Source organism: Osmerus eperlanus, chromosome 23 (assembly GCF_963692335.1).
Source record: "Osmerus eperlanus chromosome 23, fOsmEpe2.1, whole genome shotgun sequence".
NCBI lineage: Eukaryota > Metazoa > Chordata > Actinopteri > Osmeriformes > Osmeridae > Osmerus > Osmerus eperlanus.
Window position 1 is genome coordinate 2,366,275 of NC_085040.1, and position 13,436 is coordinate 2,379,710.

The following is a 13,436-nucleotide window of genomic DNA, read 5'->3' on the forward strand; positions in this document are numbered from 1 at the left end:
GCAGGTTCAGCAATTTTTTGTTTGGTGATAAGCCTACTCAGAACCTTTGCGGACACCTGGCGGTTAATGCTCAAAGTACACCTTCAATTTCCCGGTAACGTGAATAAGACATTGAAAATCTAAGCAACGTTACGTCAAGCGAGAGGGAAATCCTCCAAAATTCTGAATGAAGAGAATCAAACTTTTCGAGGATGAAGCAGAGATGTATAATATAGCAAAAGAGTTAGCAAAGTGACAAGCTTGGTAGTTTCACAGTTTGTCCTACCCCTTTCCTGTCATTCGGTAAACAATACGGAAGCCACACTGAAGTCTGATGTCAACATAAATACGGCAGAAGGGTAGGCTTTCAATGTCGTTATTTTAATCATGTCCAGTTAAATTTGTGATTGTGTATTTTTGTATACAGCTCAGTTCTTAGAATTATGATTACATTCATTTCGAATGTCACGGTCGGGAAAACGTGACGGAACGAAAAGAGTGAGCTCAGTTAGCAACAGCAGTAGCCAGCTAGCTACTACTAGCTAGATAGCTACATATCGAAAGTTTGCGGGGGCGATGGTCGAAACGAAAGGCCTAGTATTAACTAGAAGTAAAAGAGATTAGGGCAGCTAGCTAAAGTACTTTGTCTAGATCCTTCGTGTTTGAGTATTTAGCTGGTGGTATAGCGAAGCGAACGGTGAAAGCAAAAGCTGTAAGAACGTTATCCTTAACAATCACAATGTGTTCTTTCTCGTACTGTATTCAGACAACTCCAACCTTTGAGACACGGATTGTTGTTGAATGATTTCATAATTCCTACTGTAGTATAATAGGCTAGAACCGTCGCGCAAAACGTTATTACTGTATGTTGTGGACTGTATTGTCAACACGCCCATGTTTTAGCAACTATTTCTGTGTTATTTCCCCTTAGGTGAAGTCTTCCTGATCAGTACCACGATGGCACCGTTCTTCAGTGTGAACTGAGCGATGTAGACCAAGGAGTCTTTTTTCCCTACGCTGTTTTAATTTCTTTTACATTTTATTTTCATGAGCCCTCACTTTTTAAAGGACAACCGTCATCAGAATGACTATCTCATACAATATTTGCGTGTACCTTTTGTTCATAACAGGTCAGTAAATGTCCAACAAGCAGTACAACCCTTTGCATTGAAAATGTGTTGAATTTGAGAAACCCACAATTTCGTTTACATCCCATTGACATGCCAGCGTTTTGGTGACACAACTAGCTATGGGGAAGCAGTTAGGGGTCAGTCACGTGTCTGAGGACTATTTTGTACAAAGTGAGGGTACTGATGAGGGTATATTTGCAGCTTGTAATATTATTTTTTTCCTTCTTCCCATGGACTTACAGCCTACTGCAGTCCGGAGCTGACCACGAGTTCAGGTGAGGCGAGACGTATTTTTACTGGTCAGGGTGGGGGGGGAGTCTTCACTTCCTACTTTCAGACACGTCCTTCTACCGAATAGGCTTATGAAGTTACGTTGTTCTGTTTTTAGTTCCTTATCTTAAAGTCAGGGTGGGGTTGTGTACCTGTACCATTCCAACCTAACAGTGTCATTACATAACATGCTCCTTGGCTTTGGAACAGACGAAAGCCCTTAGAAACCCAGTGGAACGTTCCATTCTATTCTTCCTTCCGCGTTCTAGCTCGCTGTGGACGGTCTCCCATCGTTCTGGAAGCCAGGCGGGGAGAGATCCAAAGTTCCGCCCGCCACAGCTGGTTGTTCCACTCCTTTGACTGTACCTGGCAGATCCAGTCGAGAGAAGGAGAACCTGTTGTCATCAGGTTAGTTGAATAAAGCGATCCCACTTAGTTTGGTGAAGGAATTTGTCCTGTGTCATGGGGGCTAAACAAACATACTCAATAGTTTACTAAAGGGAGCATTGTGTACTATCACTTCCTAAGCTACAGTCATTCATCCTGTGTTTGAATTCATTGCAGTTTAACAGTCTAAGCTATTGGAATCAACTACAATCCACTGTCCAATTCCATTCTCAGTTTCTCCCAGTTCTCGGCACACTGTAAGAAGGAATGGGTGTCTCTGACGTCAGAGAACACAGACCCCGTCAGTCTCTGTGGGTCCAAGCTGCCCTCACCGATGGTGTTCCCCGGGGGAAACGTCAACGTGACGCATCACTTCCTGCCTCACTTTTACCCTGTTTCTACATTTCACCTGGCTTACACCAGAGGTAGGCTGTTGATGATGCAGCCGGATCACTTTCTATTGGAGAATGTCCCAGAATACAGTGCGGATTGATGTCATCTTTCTCTCTCATCCCATTCTTTGTCTCCCTTATCTATCGCTCCGACTCTTTACCCATCTTTCCATCCATTGTCTTTCTCACTCTCGCCTTGCTACCTCTCTCATTTCTAATTCTCTCGATCTCCCTCCGCCTCCCCCTGTCCCGTCATCCCTCCCTAGACTCGGGCGCCTGTCCCGTGACCGACTTCGAGTGCCTGGGGGGTCACTGCCTGCCCCTGTCCTGGCGCTGCAACGGCCAGGTGGAGTGTCTGGGCGAGGGCCTGGGCACGGACGAGCAGGGCTGCGAGGACGAGGCGCGGCTCCTGGAGCGCATGCTCCAGGGCACCACGCCGGGCCCCGCCCCCGCCGCCCAGCTTCTCCCCGAGAGCAGCTCCGACCAGGCGGAGGGCGACGGGAGCAGCCAGGCGGAGAGGGAGAGCGGGTGGGTGCTGAGAGGGGTGGACGAGCCGCCCCAGCTTCTCCCCCCTTCTCGTAAACTCTCCCGGATCACGCCCACGCCCGTGGACTGGCCCTGCGGGGGCCTCCTGCAGACCTTCTACGGGACGTTCTCCCCCCCCGTCATCCGTGGCCCCTCGCTGTACTGTGTGTGGACGCTAGACCCCCAGGACTCCCGGCCCCTCAGGCTGGACCTGCAGCAGCTGGAGCTGGGTCCTGGGGACACCGTCACCATCACCAACAGGCAGCAGGGCACGGGGGAGCAGGTGAAATTCGTAAGTTTTTATTGGGTGTGATCGATGTAATCTGTCTCTCTCTCGCTCCGTCTCTTTATCCATCTTTCCTCCCAAACATTCCTCGTCTTTCTCTCACTCTAAGCTATTGGAAGGCATGAAGGGACTGTTTTAAAAACACAGCACGGGGTTTAGGGAGCAGAGTGAAAGAGCGCTTCGCTCGGGCTGTGTTTATTCCGACCAGGCGACGTCGCTGACCTCCTTTCCCTCTGCTCCCTCTCCGCCAGATCACCAGCGTCTCCAACTACAAGTCGGTCCTGGTGGAGTCCCACACCGGCCTCCTCTCCCTCATCTACCACACCCTGCCCGGCTCCGAGGGCAGAGGCTTCAACGCCACCTACCGGGTGGGCGGCTACTGCCCCCCCTGGGAGGGGCGCTGCGGGGGGCCGGCCGGGGGCTGCTACCTCCAGGAGCAGCGCTGCGACGGCCACTGGGACTGCCCCGAGACGGGCAAGGACGAGCAGGGCTGCAGAGGCTGCCCCCGGGACCAGTTCGCCTGCGGGGGCGCGGGGCAGAGGGCGGCGGTGCCGGGGCATTTCGTGGGCCGCCCCGTGTGTTTCCCGGCCAAGGAGAGGTGTAACTACCAGCTGTACTGCGCCGACGGCAGCGACGAGAGGGACTGCACCATCTGCCAGCCGGGGACCTTCCACTGCGACAGCGACAAGTAGGCATGCATGTAGAGATCTGGTGTTGCCTTTAAACACATGTGTATTGGTGTCTCAGTCGGCATGTATATGACTAAATTCACAGGAAATGGTAGCAGGGAGGGTATGTTAGCGCACCTGTGAAACAGTTACGCAGCGCTCAGCTAGTTCTCCTGCGTGTGCCCCAGGTGCGTGTTCGAGAGCTGGCGCTGCGACGGCCAGGTGGACTGCAAGGACGGCACGGACGAGCTGAACTGCACCTCCATGCTGCCCCGCAAGGTCATCACCGCGGCGACGGTGGGCAGCCTGGTGTGCGGCCTGCTCCTGGTCATCGCCATGGGCTGCACCTGCAAGCTGTATTCGCTACGCACCCGGGAATACAGGTCAGCGCTTTCCTCGACCCAGACGCGGCTCATCGCTTTTGATCTATTTTTCTCAGCCGAGGGCCTTGTTTATCTCTTACGGGTCTTTTGAAATGTTTTTCTAATATCCTTGTTTTTCCTGCAGCATGTTTGCTCCAATCAGCCGCCAAGAGGCGGAGCTTATCCAGCAGCAGGCCCCGCCCTCCTATGGTCAGCTGATTGCCCAGGGGATCATACCTCCAGTGGAGGACTTCCCCACTGAGAACCCCAACGAGGTGAGAGAAGCACCACTGAAGAACGCAATAGGGACATTGAAAACATCCACTTTGTTTACAGGTGGATGTTACCTGTTAAAGTAAAGTGTATAAATCAGCGCTCAGTCAAAATTTGTCTTTATTCCGGCAGTCCAGATATTTCTCTCCCAGGTCACTTCACAGGAGAATATAATTACTATTAATTCATGAAGTTTCAGCAGGTATCCAGTCTCCTCAGTAAACTCAGACCCCTCCGTTAGGTCCCTCCACCCCCTCCTACCAGAGTCAAGGTGGCTGCAGATAAGGCAGGTCAGGCGGCCTGAATGAGCTGATTATCTGGCCTGTGAGACAGCAGGGCCAGGAGCCTGGTGGTGGTGGAGGTAGATAGAGTTACCCAGGCCTCACAATGGAGAACCTCTATAAGCAGCTTTATAGTTTGGTGCAGACAGCTGAAGGGGGGGGGGGGATTAACAGTCTCAGACAAAGCAGGCTCTGTCTGGCTAACTGTACTGTTCATATAGTAGTTCACCCTGGCTAGGAAGAGTCTTTTGCTCGTCTTAAGAGTTGTTTAGTAAGGATTCGTGGTTTTGTTGTGATCCTGCCTATCATTCTTTGAAATGGGGACTGTGAGTAACTTTGTTACTGTGGTTTTGTTCCCCCATCTCTGTTCTTTCTGTTATACTTCTCTTCTTCTCAGTCCTCTTCTCTCTCTCTGAGAGGCATCCTTCAGCTGCTCAGGCAGGATGCCGGCAGCTCCCCTCGTCGCAGACGCCGGCCCCGATTCATCCGCAGGGCTGTCCGTCGCATGAGGAGGTGGGGCCTCATTCCCCGACCCGCCTCCCGGCCCGCTCAGACGTCAGCCTCTGCCGCACAGCAGACCGACGCCCCGCCCACCAGTCCGGAAACGCGTCAGTCAAGTCCCACAACCTGCTCATTGGCCGTGGAGGCTGTCAATCAGCCAGTGCCCCAGAAACTAGGGTTGCTGACACAGACAGAGCAGCAGCCGACCCTACCGCCTCCGCCACCTGCCCCTCTATCACTACCTCCAGCCCCCCCGGTGTCCCCCAGCCATGCGACCCCCCCAGTGGCAATCCCCCCCAGCAGTCCCTCTCTGGCCTCGCTCTTCCATTCCCTGGGCCTCAACCTGTCTCTCTTCCGGCCCTCCCCTTCCTCCTCGCTCACCTCGCTCCCTCTGTCCGCGTCCCCCTCTTTCTCTTCCTCCTCGTCGGATGACGAGGTGCTGCTCATCCCCCTCTCTGAAGACGTCGCCTCCGAGGACGACGTTCCCATGCTCACCTGAGGCCCCTCCCCCCCCCCTCGCGTCCTCCCCCTGTACTCCTCAGAAACACTCCTTCCTAAACTAGAACTCAAGCACAGGTAGGCAGGGCCTGGTTCAGGTCTCTCTGTGCTTGTCCCGTGCCTTCTTAAATTGAATCGCGTTGGATTTGGCGACTAAGGAATCAAGTATGTAATGATTATATGTTATTGGGTGGGAAACCACCTTGAGAAAGTGTGTGTGTGTGTGTGCTTGAGTGTGTATCTATGATGGTGTGGGGGGTGGGAGGGTTGGTGTGGCGGGGGGGGACGGATGGACGAGTCTATTTGAATGTGTACATAATACCCAAAAGTGGTGTGTGGAGGAGGTTAACTTTGCACAGAGAATCTTACCCATCCTTTTAATGTACGCTATTGTCATTCTGGGGGATAAAAACTTTTATTCTGCATTATGTGTGAGTGCATGTGCAGTTTAGTATTTTTAAAAGGTTTGTAGAAAGCAGTGTCGACCTTCTACGGTTGGGGTCACACACTGCTTACCTGTGCCACTGGTTTGATAGTAAAGAAATATTATAGTCCCCGATTTCAGTGCCTTTTAGAAGTGTGTCCTGTAGATGTCTTGAAACCTGAATGATTGCACACACTGTCACACGCACACGGACACACTGTCACACACACACACACACACAGGCACACCTATATCCCACAATCAATGGCTTTATATCTGACAATGCATGTTATTTCTGCAAGCTGGCAATAATATGTGGGGACCTTCCTTTTTGTGTATGATGACGGTGTAACGATTTGTGTGTTTGTTTTTAGCGTGCGCGTCCTCGATAGTGGGGCAGCGCACAGAGCATCCACGAGTGTGTAAATAATGTACGTCTCCACACAAATTGTGACGTTCGACTGACGACAATCTCCTCATGTGGGACCTGTCTGACTCAGAGCAGTCTATATAAGAGTGCAACCAATGACATTAGTTTCGTAATACTTCCGTGAAATCTCATTGGACAATCCAACTCTGCCTGGTAACAAATCCTACACCAAAAGACACAGAATTGTTGTTACAGCTCTTTGTATAGATGGCTCTGGGGAAGTTCACTCGGTATGTGTGAACGTGAGTGGCTTTTTGAGAGTTCACCACGGTCACACAAACATCAACTTAAACATCACCCCCACGTGAAAGTTACATTTTATGCTTTTGACACAATGGAAAATGAAGCGTGTGGTATTTTGTCTATCATATCCTATTTTCTTTGCTTTTATTCAGAAAATGACTTGCTTTTTTTGTTGTTTTTAAATTCTTCAGTTGACTTGGTTGTTATTGAATGTATTAAAGTAAAAATGGACAGCTTGGATGGTATGTTTTAAACTTAAAATGTAATGAATTGAAGAGTGATATTATTAGGGTCTATTTCACTGTACATACAGTTGTGGCTGAGATTAAACAATTTGCACTTTTACTTTTGTTCTGTGACTTCATTGCGTGTGTGTGTTTGTATTGTTTGTGTGTGTTGGGGTGGATGTAAGAGCGTCAGACAAGGTGCTGTAAATTACAAAGCTATAGAAAAGGGGACGACTACAAGTACATTGTGCTCTGTCTTCAGGAAATCCATCACCCAAATGCGATGTCACTCCGGACAAAGGACGTGAACACTACAAGGTCAATTAAACGCAGAGCGCTGCGGACGCTAAAAGCAACGCACATACATAGAATTGAGCACAACGGGGTTTTCAAAAAGTGGAGTGAGTGAAAGCACTATGGTGAAGTAGATGTGATGAACGTAAAAATTGTCCAGATTACGTCGACTCAGATGGATGTTTAGGAGCTTGAGATGCCACGTTTTGAGCGCGAGGCTGACTACAAGAGCAGGTGAATCTGACAGCGACATATTATGATTCTCAATCAGTTGGTTCACTTTCCTCTGTGTGGAGTTTAGTAGAATGGAAACAATTAACCTAAATTAATTATAATCTTATATATCCTTTAACATTCATTATTATTATTTTAAACCGCTCGAGTTCCTGCTCTCTTACTTTAAATACCGTCCCGATCAGACTTATTAAAATGTTAGTTATCACGTCACCTTCACAAATACATTTTATAATCGGCCACCGAGGTCTTCTGAAATTTCTGCCATTTTGCATGCGTTGTCTATACACGACAGCATTCCTCCACAAATTAATCCACCACTTTTTCTTCTTTCCAACAGACATGGCGTATATTAAAGGGCTATAATCATGGTTTCCCCTCCCTGCGTGAGACCACTCTGGGTGTGGGTAATGGTGGTGGTCTGGGCCCCGGGGGCCCTGGGGAAGTGCATCTTTGATGAGGTCCAGTCTTCAGTCAGTGTGGTAACCACCACACCCACTCATCAAGAGAAGCTTCGCCACAAGACTATCCTTACCAACAGTTCCATCTCCAGCCAACTACACATACACTCCAACAGGTCCAAGGACCCAACTCAGCCCAGTTCCAATCGCTCTGCACAGCTGGCGTTATCACCAACTGCCCAATCAGGACAAAGAGAGACGAGGAAGCTGAGAGAGCTGGCCCCGCCCCGTGACCCCACTCGGCAGCCAATCAGGATCCAGACCTGGGTTCCGAGAGAGAGCCCTGTCCTATCCCAGGCTGAGAGAGAGAGGCTGGATTCAGCCGTGAGGGAGGCTGTGCTCATCGTGTCCAGCTTGCTGTCAGGTAGAAGTGACAAGTTTCTCCCTCTGTGTGTTGTGGTTTTGACTGGATCTAACAGCACAGGCCTTTGAGACTGTATGTACATTAATAACAACAAGTAATACTACACGTATCAATAAGATTGGTCATTTGTATATGTTATTTTGTAAAACACTTCAGTGTGTTGTTGAGAGTATTGTTGTGAAATATCTATCTCCACAGTGGACCGCATCCCTGGTGGTTTGTGGCTCAGCAGGGACATCAACAAGTACTGCCGGTTTACCTGGAGGAACACCAGTGCTGCAAACTACAACAGGTGTGTCACTGCCGGCATGGATACACCAGTGTATCCATGCCGCTTGACCTCTTGACCTGGCCAGCCTTCATCATACTGTTCTCTTCTTGATTCTCGTGATTTCACCCAATCAAAACTCTCGATCCTCTTCGCAGGTGTGGCAGGGCTAATAAGAACTACAGGATGGAGACCTGTCTAGATGTTGTTGTGAGTAATGGAAGTGACTCCTCTTAACTATTTCATTTTCATGAGAGACTGTTCATCAAGGTTCACACTACCTCATCTTACCGTTCTTGATTGACAGATCCCAGATGACCATCTTAGTGGCTGTGATGTTTACCCGGAGCCTAATTCACCAACCAAGACAGTGCTGAGGCCCGAGGGGGCGGGACTTCCTGACACTGACTTCCTGCTTTATGTCCACACACAGAGCACGGACAAGTGCAGGGCAGAGGTCAGGGGTTACAGAATCATCAGTTATCTCATATGAAGTTCTATTATCAGTTATATAATCACCTTTACCAAATCATATGATTTGGACAGCCTCAATGTAGCCTCCTAAAACTACAACATTCTCAATATCATCAGAATGAGCTCTTGAGGGACAGTTTAGTTTACGTGTTTTAAACTAAATCTTCCTATTTTTTTCCTCCCTCCCTGTGTGTGCAGCCCAGTGTGCTGGCCTATGCAGTGCACTGCCAGACAGGCCCTCTGGGGAGGCCTCTGGCTGGGGTGATGGTCATCTGTAGAGACAGGCTGACTGGACACTCTTACAGCCACCAAGGAACTGTGCAGGTGAGGAGTGTGTGTGGCCTTGTGTGTGTGTGTGTGTGTTCGTGTGTAGATGGATTGCTAGATGGCTGATGTACTCCTCTCAATAGCATATTAGTCTTGCACTTTTTGAGGTTCATGTTGTTTAATTGTAACTTGTTTAACTACATGCTCTTATGGTTCTTCCCTTTGGCACTTATTTGTTTTTTCACAATGTATGCTTCATGTTTTGGCTACCCGCAATGTTTGGGGCTATCTCGTTGTTATGATCAGTGACCTATGCACTTTTGTAAAGCTCTCTCTTGGAAGTCGCTTTGGATAAAAGCATCTGCTAAATGAATACATGTAAATGTAAATAGTAAGGACAGGCTGTGCCTAGGTTGCAAGTTCTACTAGAGAAGGGCTTCTGCTCTCTCTTTTTCCTTCTCTCTCTCTCTCTCTCTCTCTCTCTCTCTCTCTCTCTCTCTCTCTCTCTCTCTCTCTCTCTCTCTCTCTCTCTCTCTCTCTCTCTCTCTCTCTCTCTCTTAGTCTCTCTGTTTCTCCCCTCTGTCAGACAGTGATCCACGAGCTGTTCCACAGCCTGGGGTTCTCGAAGCAGCTGTTCAGCAGCTGGACAGACTGTTCCTCCCCCCCCTGTTCCCCCCGGGGTCAGGTGACCTACGCAGACGGGACAGGCCAGGTCAGGATCTACACCCATTCCATCATCAGAGCCCTGCAGAAGCACCTGAGGTCCACTGACCCAGAGCTGGGGGGACCTCTGGAGAACCAGGTACTGACCTACACCCGGCCACGCCTTCCATACACACACCTATATTCAATACATCGTTCACCGCATGCATATTAGTTATTACATTTTAATTGTAGGGGTGAATTGTTTACATAAACCTCACACACACCAGGTATTACTCTCCTGTTTTGCCTTCCCATCCCTTCGCGCTCTCTCTTTCCTTCTCCTTCCTTCCTTCTGTATCTCTCTCTCCCTCTCTCTCCCCCCCCCCCCCTTCTCTCTTGTTCCCTCCATTAGGATGCAGGTCCAGGTGGTCTGTCTTCTCACTGGGAGTCCCGTGTCCTCCAGGGATCCATCATGGCTTCGTCTCTGGGGGACTCCACTGTGGTCCGGGTCGACCCCGTCACCCTGGCTGCTCTGCAGGACACGGGCTGGTACTCTGCCAACCTCAGCAGAGCACAGAGCCTGGTCTGGGGACAAGGTGGGGGAACCGACCTGCGTGTGTGATTTGTTGCAGTGTTTTTATGTGTGTACTGTGTATCGGTGTTGTCTCTGTGGTGTGTAAAAGGGAGTCAGGTGGCTGAGCGGTTAGGGAATCGGGATAGTAATCAGAAGGTTGCCGGTTCGATTCCCTGCATTGCCAAATGACGTTGTGTCCTTGGGCAAGGCACTTCACCCTACTTGCCTCAGGGAGAATGTCCCTGTACTTACTGTAAGTCGCTCTGGATAAGAGCGTCTGCTAAATGACTAAATGTAAATGTAATGTAAAAGTGTGTGTTTTCTCTGGGACATGTTAGGTGAAGGAGCCATGTTTGGGTCCCTGTCCACGTGCCATGATAATTCCTCCTCTTTCTTCTGCTCTGGGAGGTACTATTGTTTTATATGAGTGACACACACACACATTCAAACTGTTATTCTGTTGTCTCAATCACCCAGATACACTGGGAATGATTATTGTATCTCTCTCCATCTCCATGCCAGTGGATTAGGGTGTCATTACCTTCACTTCCACAAGGGGAAGTGCCAGACTGACCAATACCTGGATGGTTGCCGCGTTTACAAACCTCTGACAAATGGAGTGAGTTAAAACTGCAAACCTTTTTACTGTAAACCTGCATTTACACTTCCTAACCCTCTCTCCTTCCCTGTCCATCCTTCATGACTCTCTGTTTCTCTGTTTCCTCCTCAGAGCGAGTGCTGGATAGAAGAGAACGAGAGAGTGATGGGAGAAGAGGACTGGGCTGGAGAGGTGTATCGTTCAGACAGCCGGTGTTTCTTCTCCAATCTGAGCAGAGAGGTCAGTGTGTGTGTGTGTGTGTGTTCATATGTGTGTGTGTGTGTGTATCTCTAAATATGTTCCTTTTTCTATTGCCACTGTTGACAGATGTTTTACACATTGCATTTAAAAGCAAATAACTTGAAAAATAACTTGTCTTTCTATCTCTCTTTCCCTTCCTCTTCCAGAACACGTCCCTTCCTGTCGGTGACTCCACCGTGGGCCGCTGCTACAGACACAGGTGTGCTGGACTGAACACATTTCAGGTCCAGGTGTCCGGGGCCGGCTGGATGGACTGTCCAGCAGGGGGCGCCAGTAAGGTGATTATGAACCACTGTCATTCCTCCTCCTACACTATTAAATATTGTTATTCCTTAACATAGGAAACCATAATTTAGCTGTTTGACCTAGATAATTGTCCTCTTTGTTCCTGCAGATACCAGGTTACCAGGGTTTAGTGTTCTGTCCTGAAGGGAGGTTGTGTCAGTATTCTGACCACATCCCAGTCGCTACAGCTGACCCCTCCTCAGACCGGGTGTCCAATGGCAGGTCAGTCTCAATATGAACTTTTAAATCCTGTCAATCTATACTTGCTACATTTTAGTATTGTATTAAGTGTGATTCCAGTGTCAGATGCCCACATGCACATGTACTTAAGAGGTATAATTTGTTTGTGAGTGACAAATAATACTCAGATGAGGACTGAATTACGTTAACAGTTCATCCCATATTTTTATAAAAGGACAACCATGGTTTTTATCACCAACGCACAGTTCTATTTAGATATGTCACATGAAGTTGAATTTATATTGTGCCAGTAAACAGGTTGCAGTAACCTATTTACAACATGAGGCAAGGATCACAACTGATGAATGCAGTTAATAAAGTAGTCAGAGAGCAATGAGGAACTGTTTACTTAAAGTTGTTTAACTGGAAACCCAGGCAAGGGCGTTGCACTTCTAGTAACCCTAAACATCATGAAGAATTTCATAAGTGCACAAAGAAATTCTCCAAATGCATGTGCATAATAATGTATTTTAAGCCTTTCGATGGATATTCCTACACTTTACATTGATTAAATATTGTATTTTCTCTTTCCCCCAGTCATTCTATAATTGACCAGAACTTGACCCCTGACCTCAGTGTGACCCCTGTCCATCCCTCTGCCGTCCCTGGGGTCAGAGGTACAGAGCCTACAGTGGCTGTGGTCCCTGGGGTCAGAGGTACAGAGCCTACAGTGTCTGTGGTGTCTGGGGTCAGAGGTACAGAGCCTACAGTGTCTGTGGTGTCTGGGGTCAGAGGTACAGAGCCTCCAGTGTCTGTGGTCCTGGGGGTCAGAGGTACAGAGCCTACAGTGTCTGTGGTCCTGGGGGTCACAGCTGCACTCTCCCTCCTGGCTGCTGTCATGGCCGCCTACAGGAAGTACCGCTCCTCCAGAGTCAGAGTCCACGCTGCCCTACAGGCCCCCAGTGCAGCGCAGTTGCATTTGTTGTCGAAATTATGATCTAAGTTTTTAACCAATATCAAAGTTTAAAACAGCACGCAAACGGCAGCGAAGTATGATGCAAAGCGTTTATTAGAATCCAACACAAAGGAATGATTACGATAAACATGAGCAAGATCCCGGGATCAGACTGCAGTTTTTCTCCGGACATTCGCTTATATATTTTACTCTCCCTTATTTTATGAGGTTTTGTCATTGGTACATTATAGTTGGTCACAGATGCATTTATGCATTCACATCCGGTTGGTCAATTGTCCCAAAATTTGAATTACCAGTACTTTTCCTATGTCTCTCCCATTCTAGGCCTACGTTTGGCCCTGAAGCCCAGCTGCACAGGGCTACTGAGTTTAAGGTCATAAATCTGTCTCATGATATCTGGGCCTACTAATCAGTCAACAGCTTTGCATCTGGTTTTCAATAATATAGCATATAAAAGTAAAACAGGTGATTAAGTGGTTCAATTTCAATCATATAAACCATGATCGTTTCTCCATCTTCATTATACAGGGTGCTGATAATTCTTCATCACATTCAGCCCTCAGTGTTTCTAAACACTGCTGATGGACACTGGGGGGACATTATAGTTCTGAAAGGTTACAGTGTGAACATTAAGGGTCAGTGGTTGGGATTTCTACACTTGCAGTCTTGCACACAAACA

At 48.5% G+C, this 13,436-nt stretch overlaps 2 protein-coding genes across 3 annotated transcripts; both read left to right on the forward strand.

Annotated features, from left to right (window-relative positions):
• The first annotated feature begins 100 nt into the window (after positions 1 to 100).
• lrp10 (low density lipoprotein receptor-related protein 10) lies at positions 101 to 6,994 on the forward strand. Of its 2 annotated transcripts, none has more exons than XM_062449295.1 (10): positions 101 to 338; positions 911 to 1,109; positions 1,352 to 1,384; positions 1,649 to 1,787; positions 2,001 to 2,191; positions 2,425 to 2,975; positions 3,221 to 3,657; positions 3,826 to 4,020; positions 4,145 to 4,274; positions 4,951 to 6,994. In XM_062449295.1, the coding sequence occupies exons 2-10, from the start codon at positions 1,064 to 1,066 to the stop codon at positions 5,551 to 5,553; spliced, it is 2,325 nt and encodes a 774-aa protein (XP_062305279.1). In that variant the 5' UTR covers positions 101 to 338; positions 911 to 1,063; the 3' UTR covers positions 5,554 to 6,994. The 2 variants fall into 2 exon arrangements, with proteins under 2 accessions (XP_062305279.1, XP_062305280.1); XM_062449296.1 differs by lacking the exon at positions 101 to 338 and adding an exon at positions 546 to 691.
• Positions 6,995 to 7,119: 125 nt separating this feature from the next.
• On the forward strand, positions 7,120 to 12,778 carry LOC134010103 (ciliated left-right organizer metallopeptidase). Its single transcript, XM_062449970.1, has 14 exons — positions 7,120 to 7,404; positions 7,745 to 8,229; positions 8,428 to 8,521; positions 8,656 to 8,707; positions 8,805 to 8,954; positions 9,170 to 9,295; positions 9,825 to 10,040; positions 10,296 to 10,479; positions 10,796 to 10,865; positions 10,980 to 11,076; positions 11,188 to 11,295; positions 11,463 to 11,594; positions 11,711 to 11,823; positions 12,379 to 12,778. Exons 2-14 carry the CDS (start codon positions 7,773 to 7,775, stop codon positions 12,776 to 12,778), a joined length of 2,199 nt encoding a protein of 732 aa, XP_062305954.1. The 5' UTR covers positions 7,120 to 7,404; positions 7,745 to 7,772.
• Positions 12,779 to 13,436: the final 658 nt, after the last annotated feature.

Excerpts from the sequence above, each read along its gene's own strand:
- lrp10 (XM_062449295.1), top strand. The coding sequence starts at position 1,064 with ATGACTATCTCATACAATATTTGCGTGTACCTTTTGTTCATAACAG. Across the intron at positions 1,788-2,000 it reads GGAGAACCTGTTGTCATCAG|TTTCTCCCAGTTCTCGGCAC; the intron begins GTTAGTTGAATA and ends TTCCATTCTCAG. Across the intron at positions 2,192-2,424 it reads TCACCTGGCTTACACCAGAG|ACTCGGGCGCCTGTCCCGTG; the intron begins GTAGGCTGTTGA and ends ATCCCTCCCTAG.
- LOC134010103 (XM_062449970.1), top strand. The coding sequence starts at position 7,773 with ATGGTTTCCCCTCCCTGCGTGAGACCACTCTGGGTGTGGGTAATGGTG. Across the intron at positions 10,480-10,795 it reads GAGCCTGGTCTGGGGACAAG|GTGAAGGAGCCATGTTTGGG; the intron begins GTGGGGGAACCG and ends GGGACATGTTAG. Across the intron at positions 11,296-11,462 it reads TCTCCAATCTGAGCAGAGAG|AACACGTCCCTTCCTGTCGG; the intron begins GTCAGTGTGTGT and ends TTCCTCTTCCAG.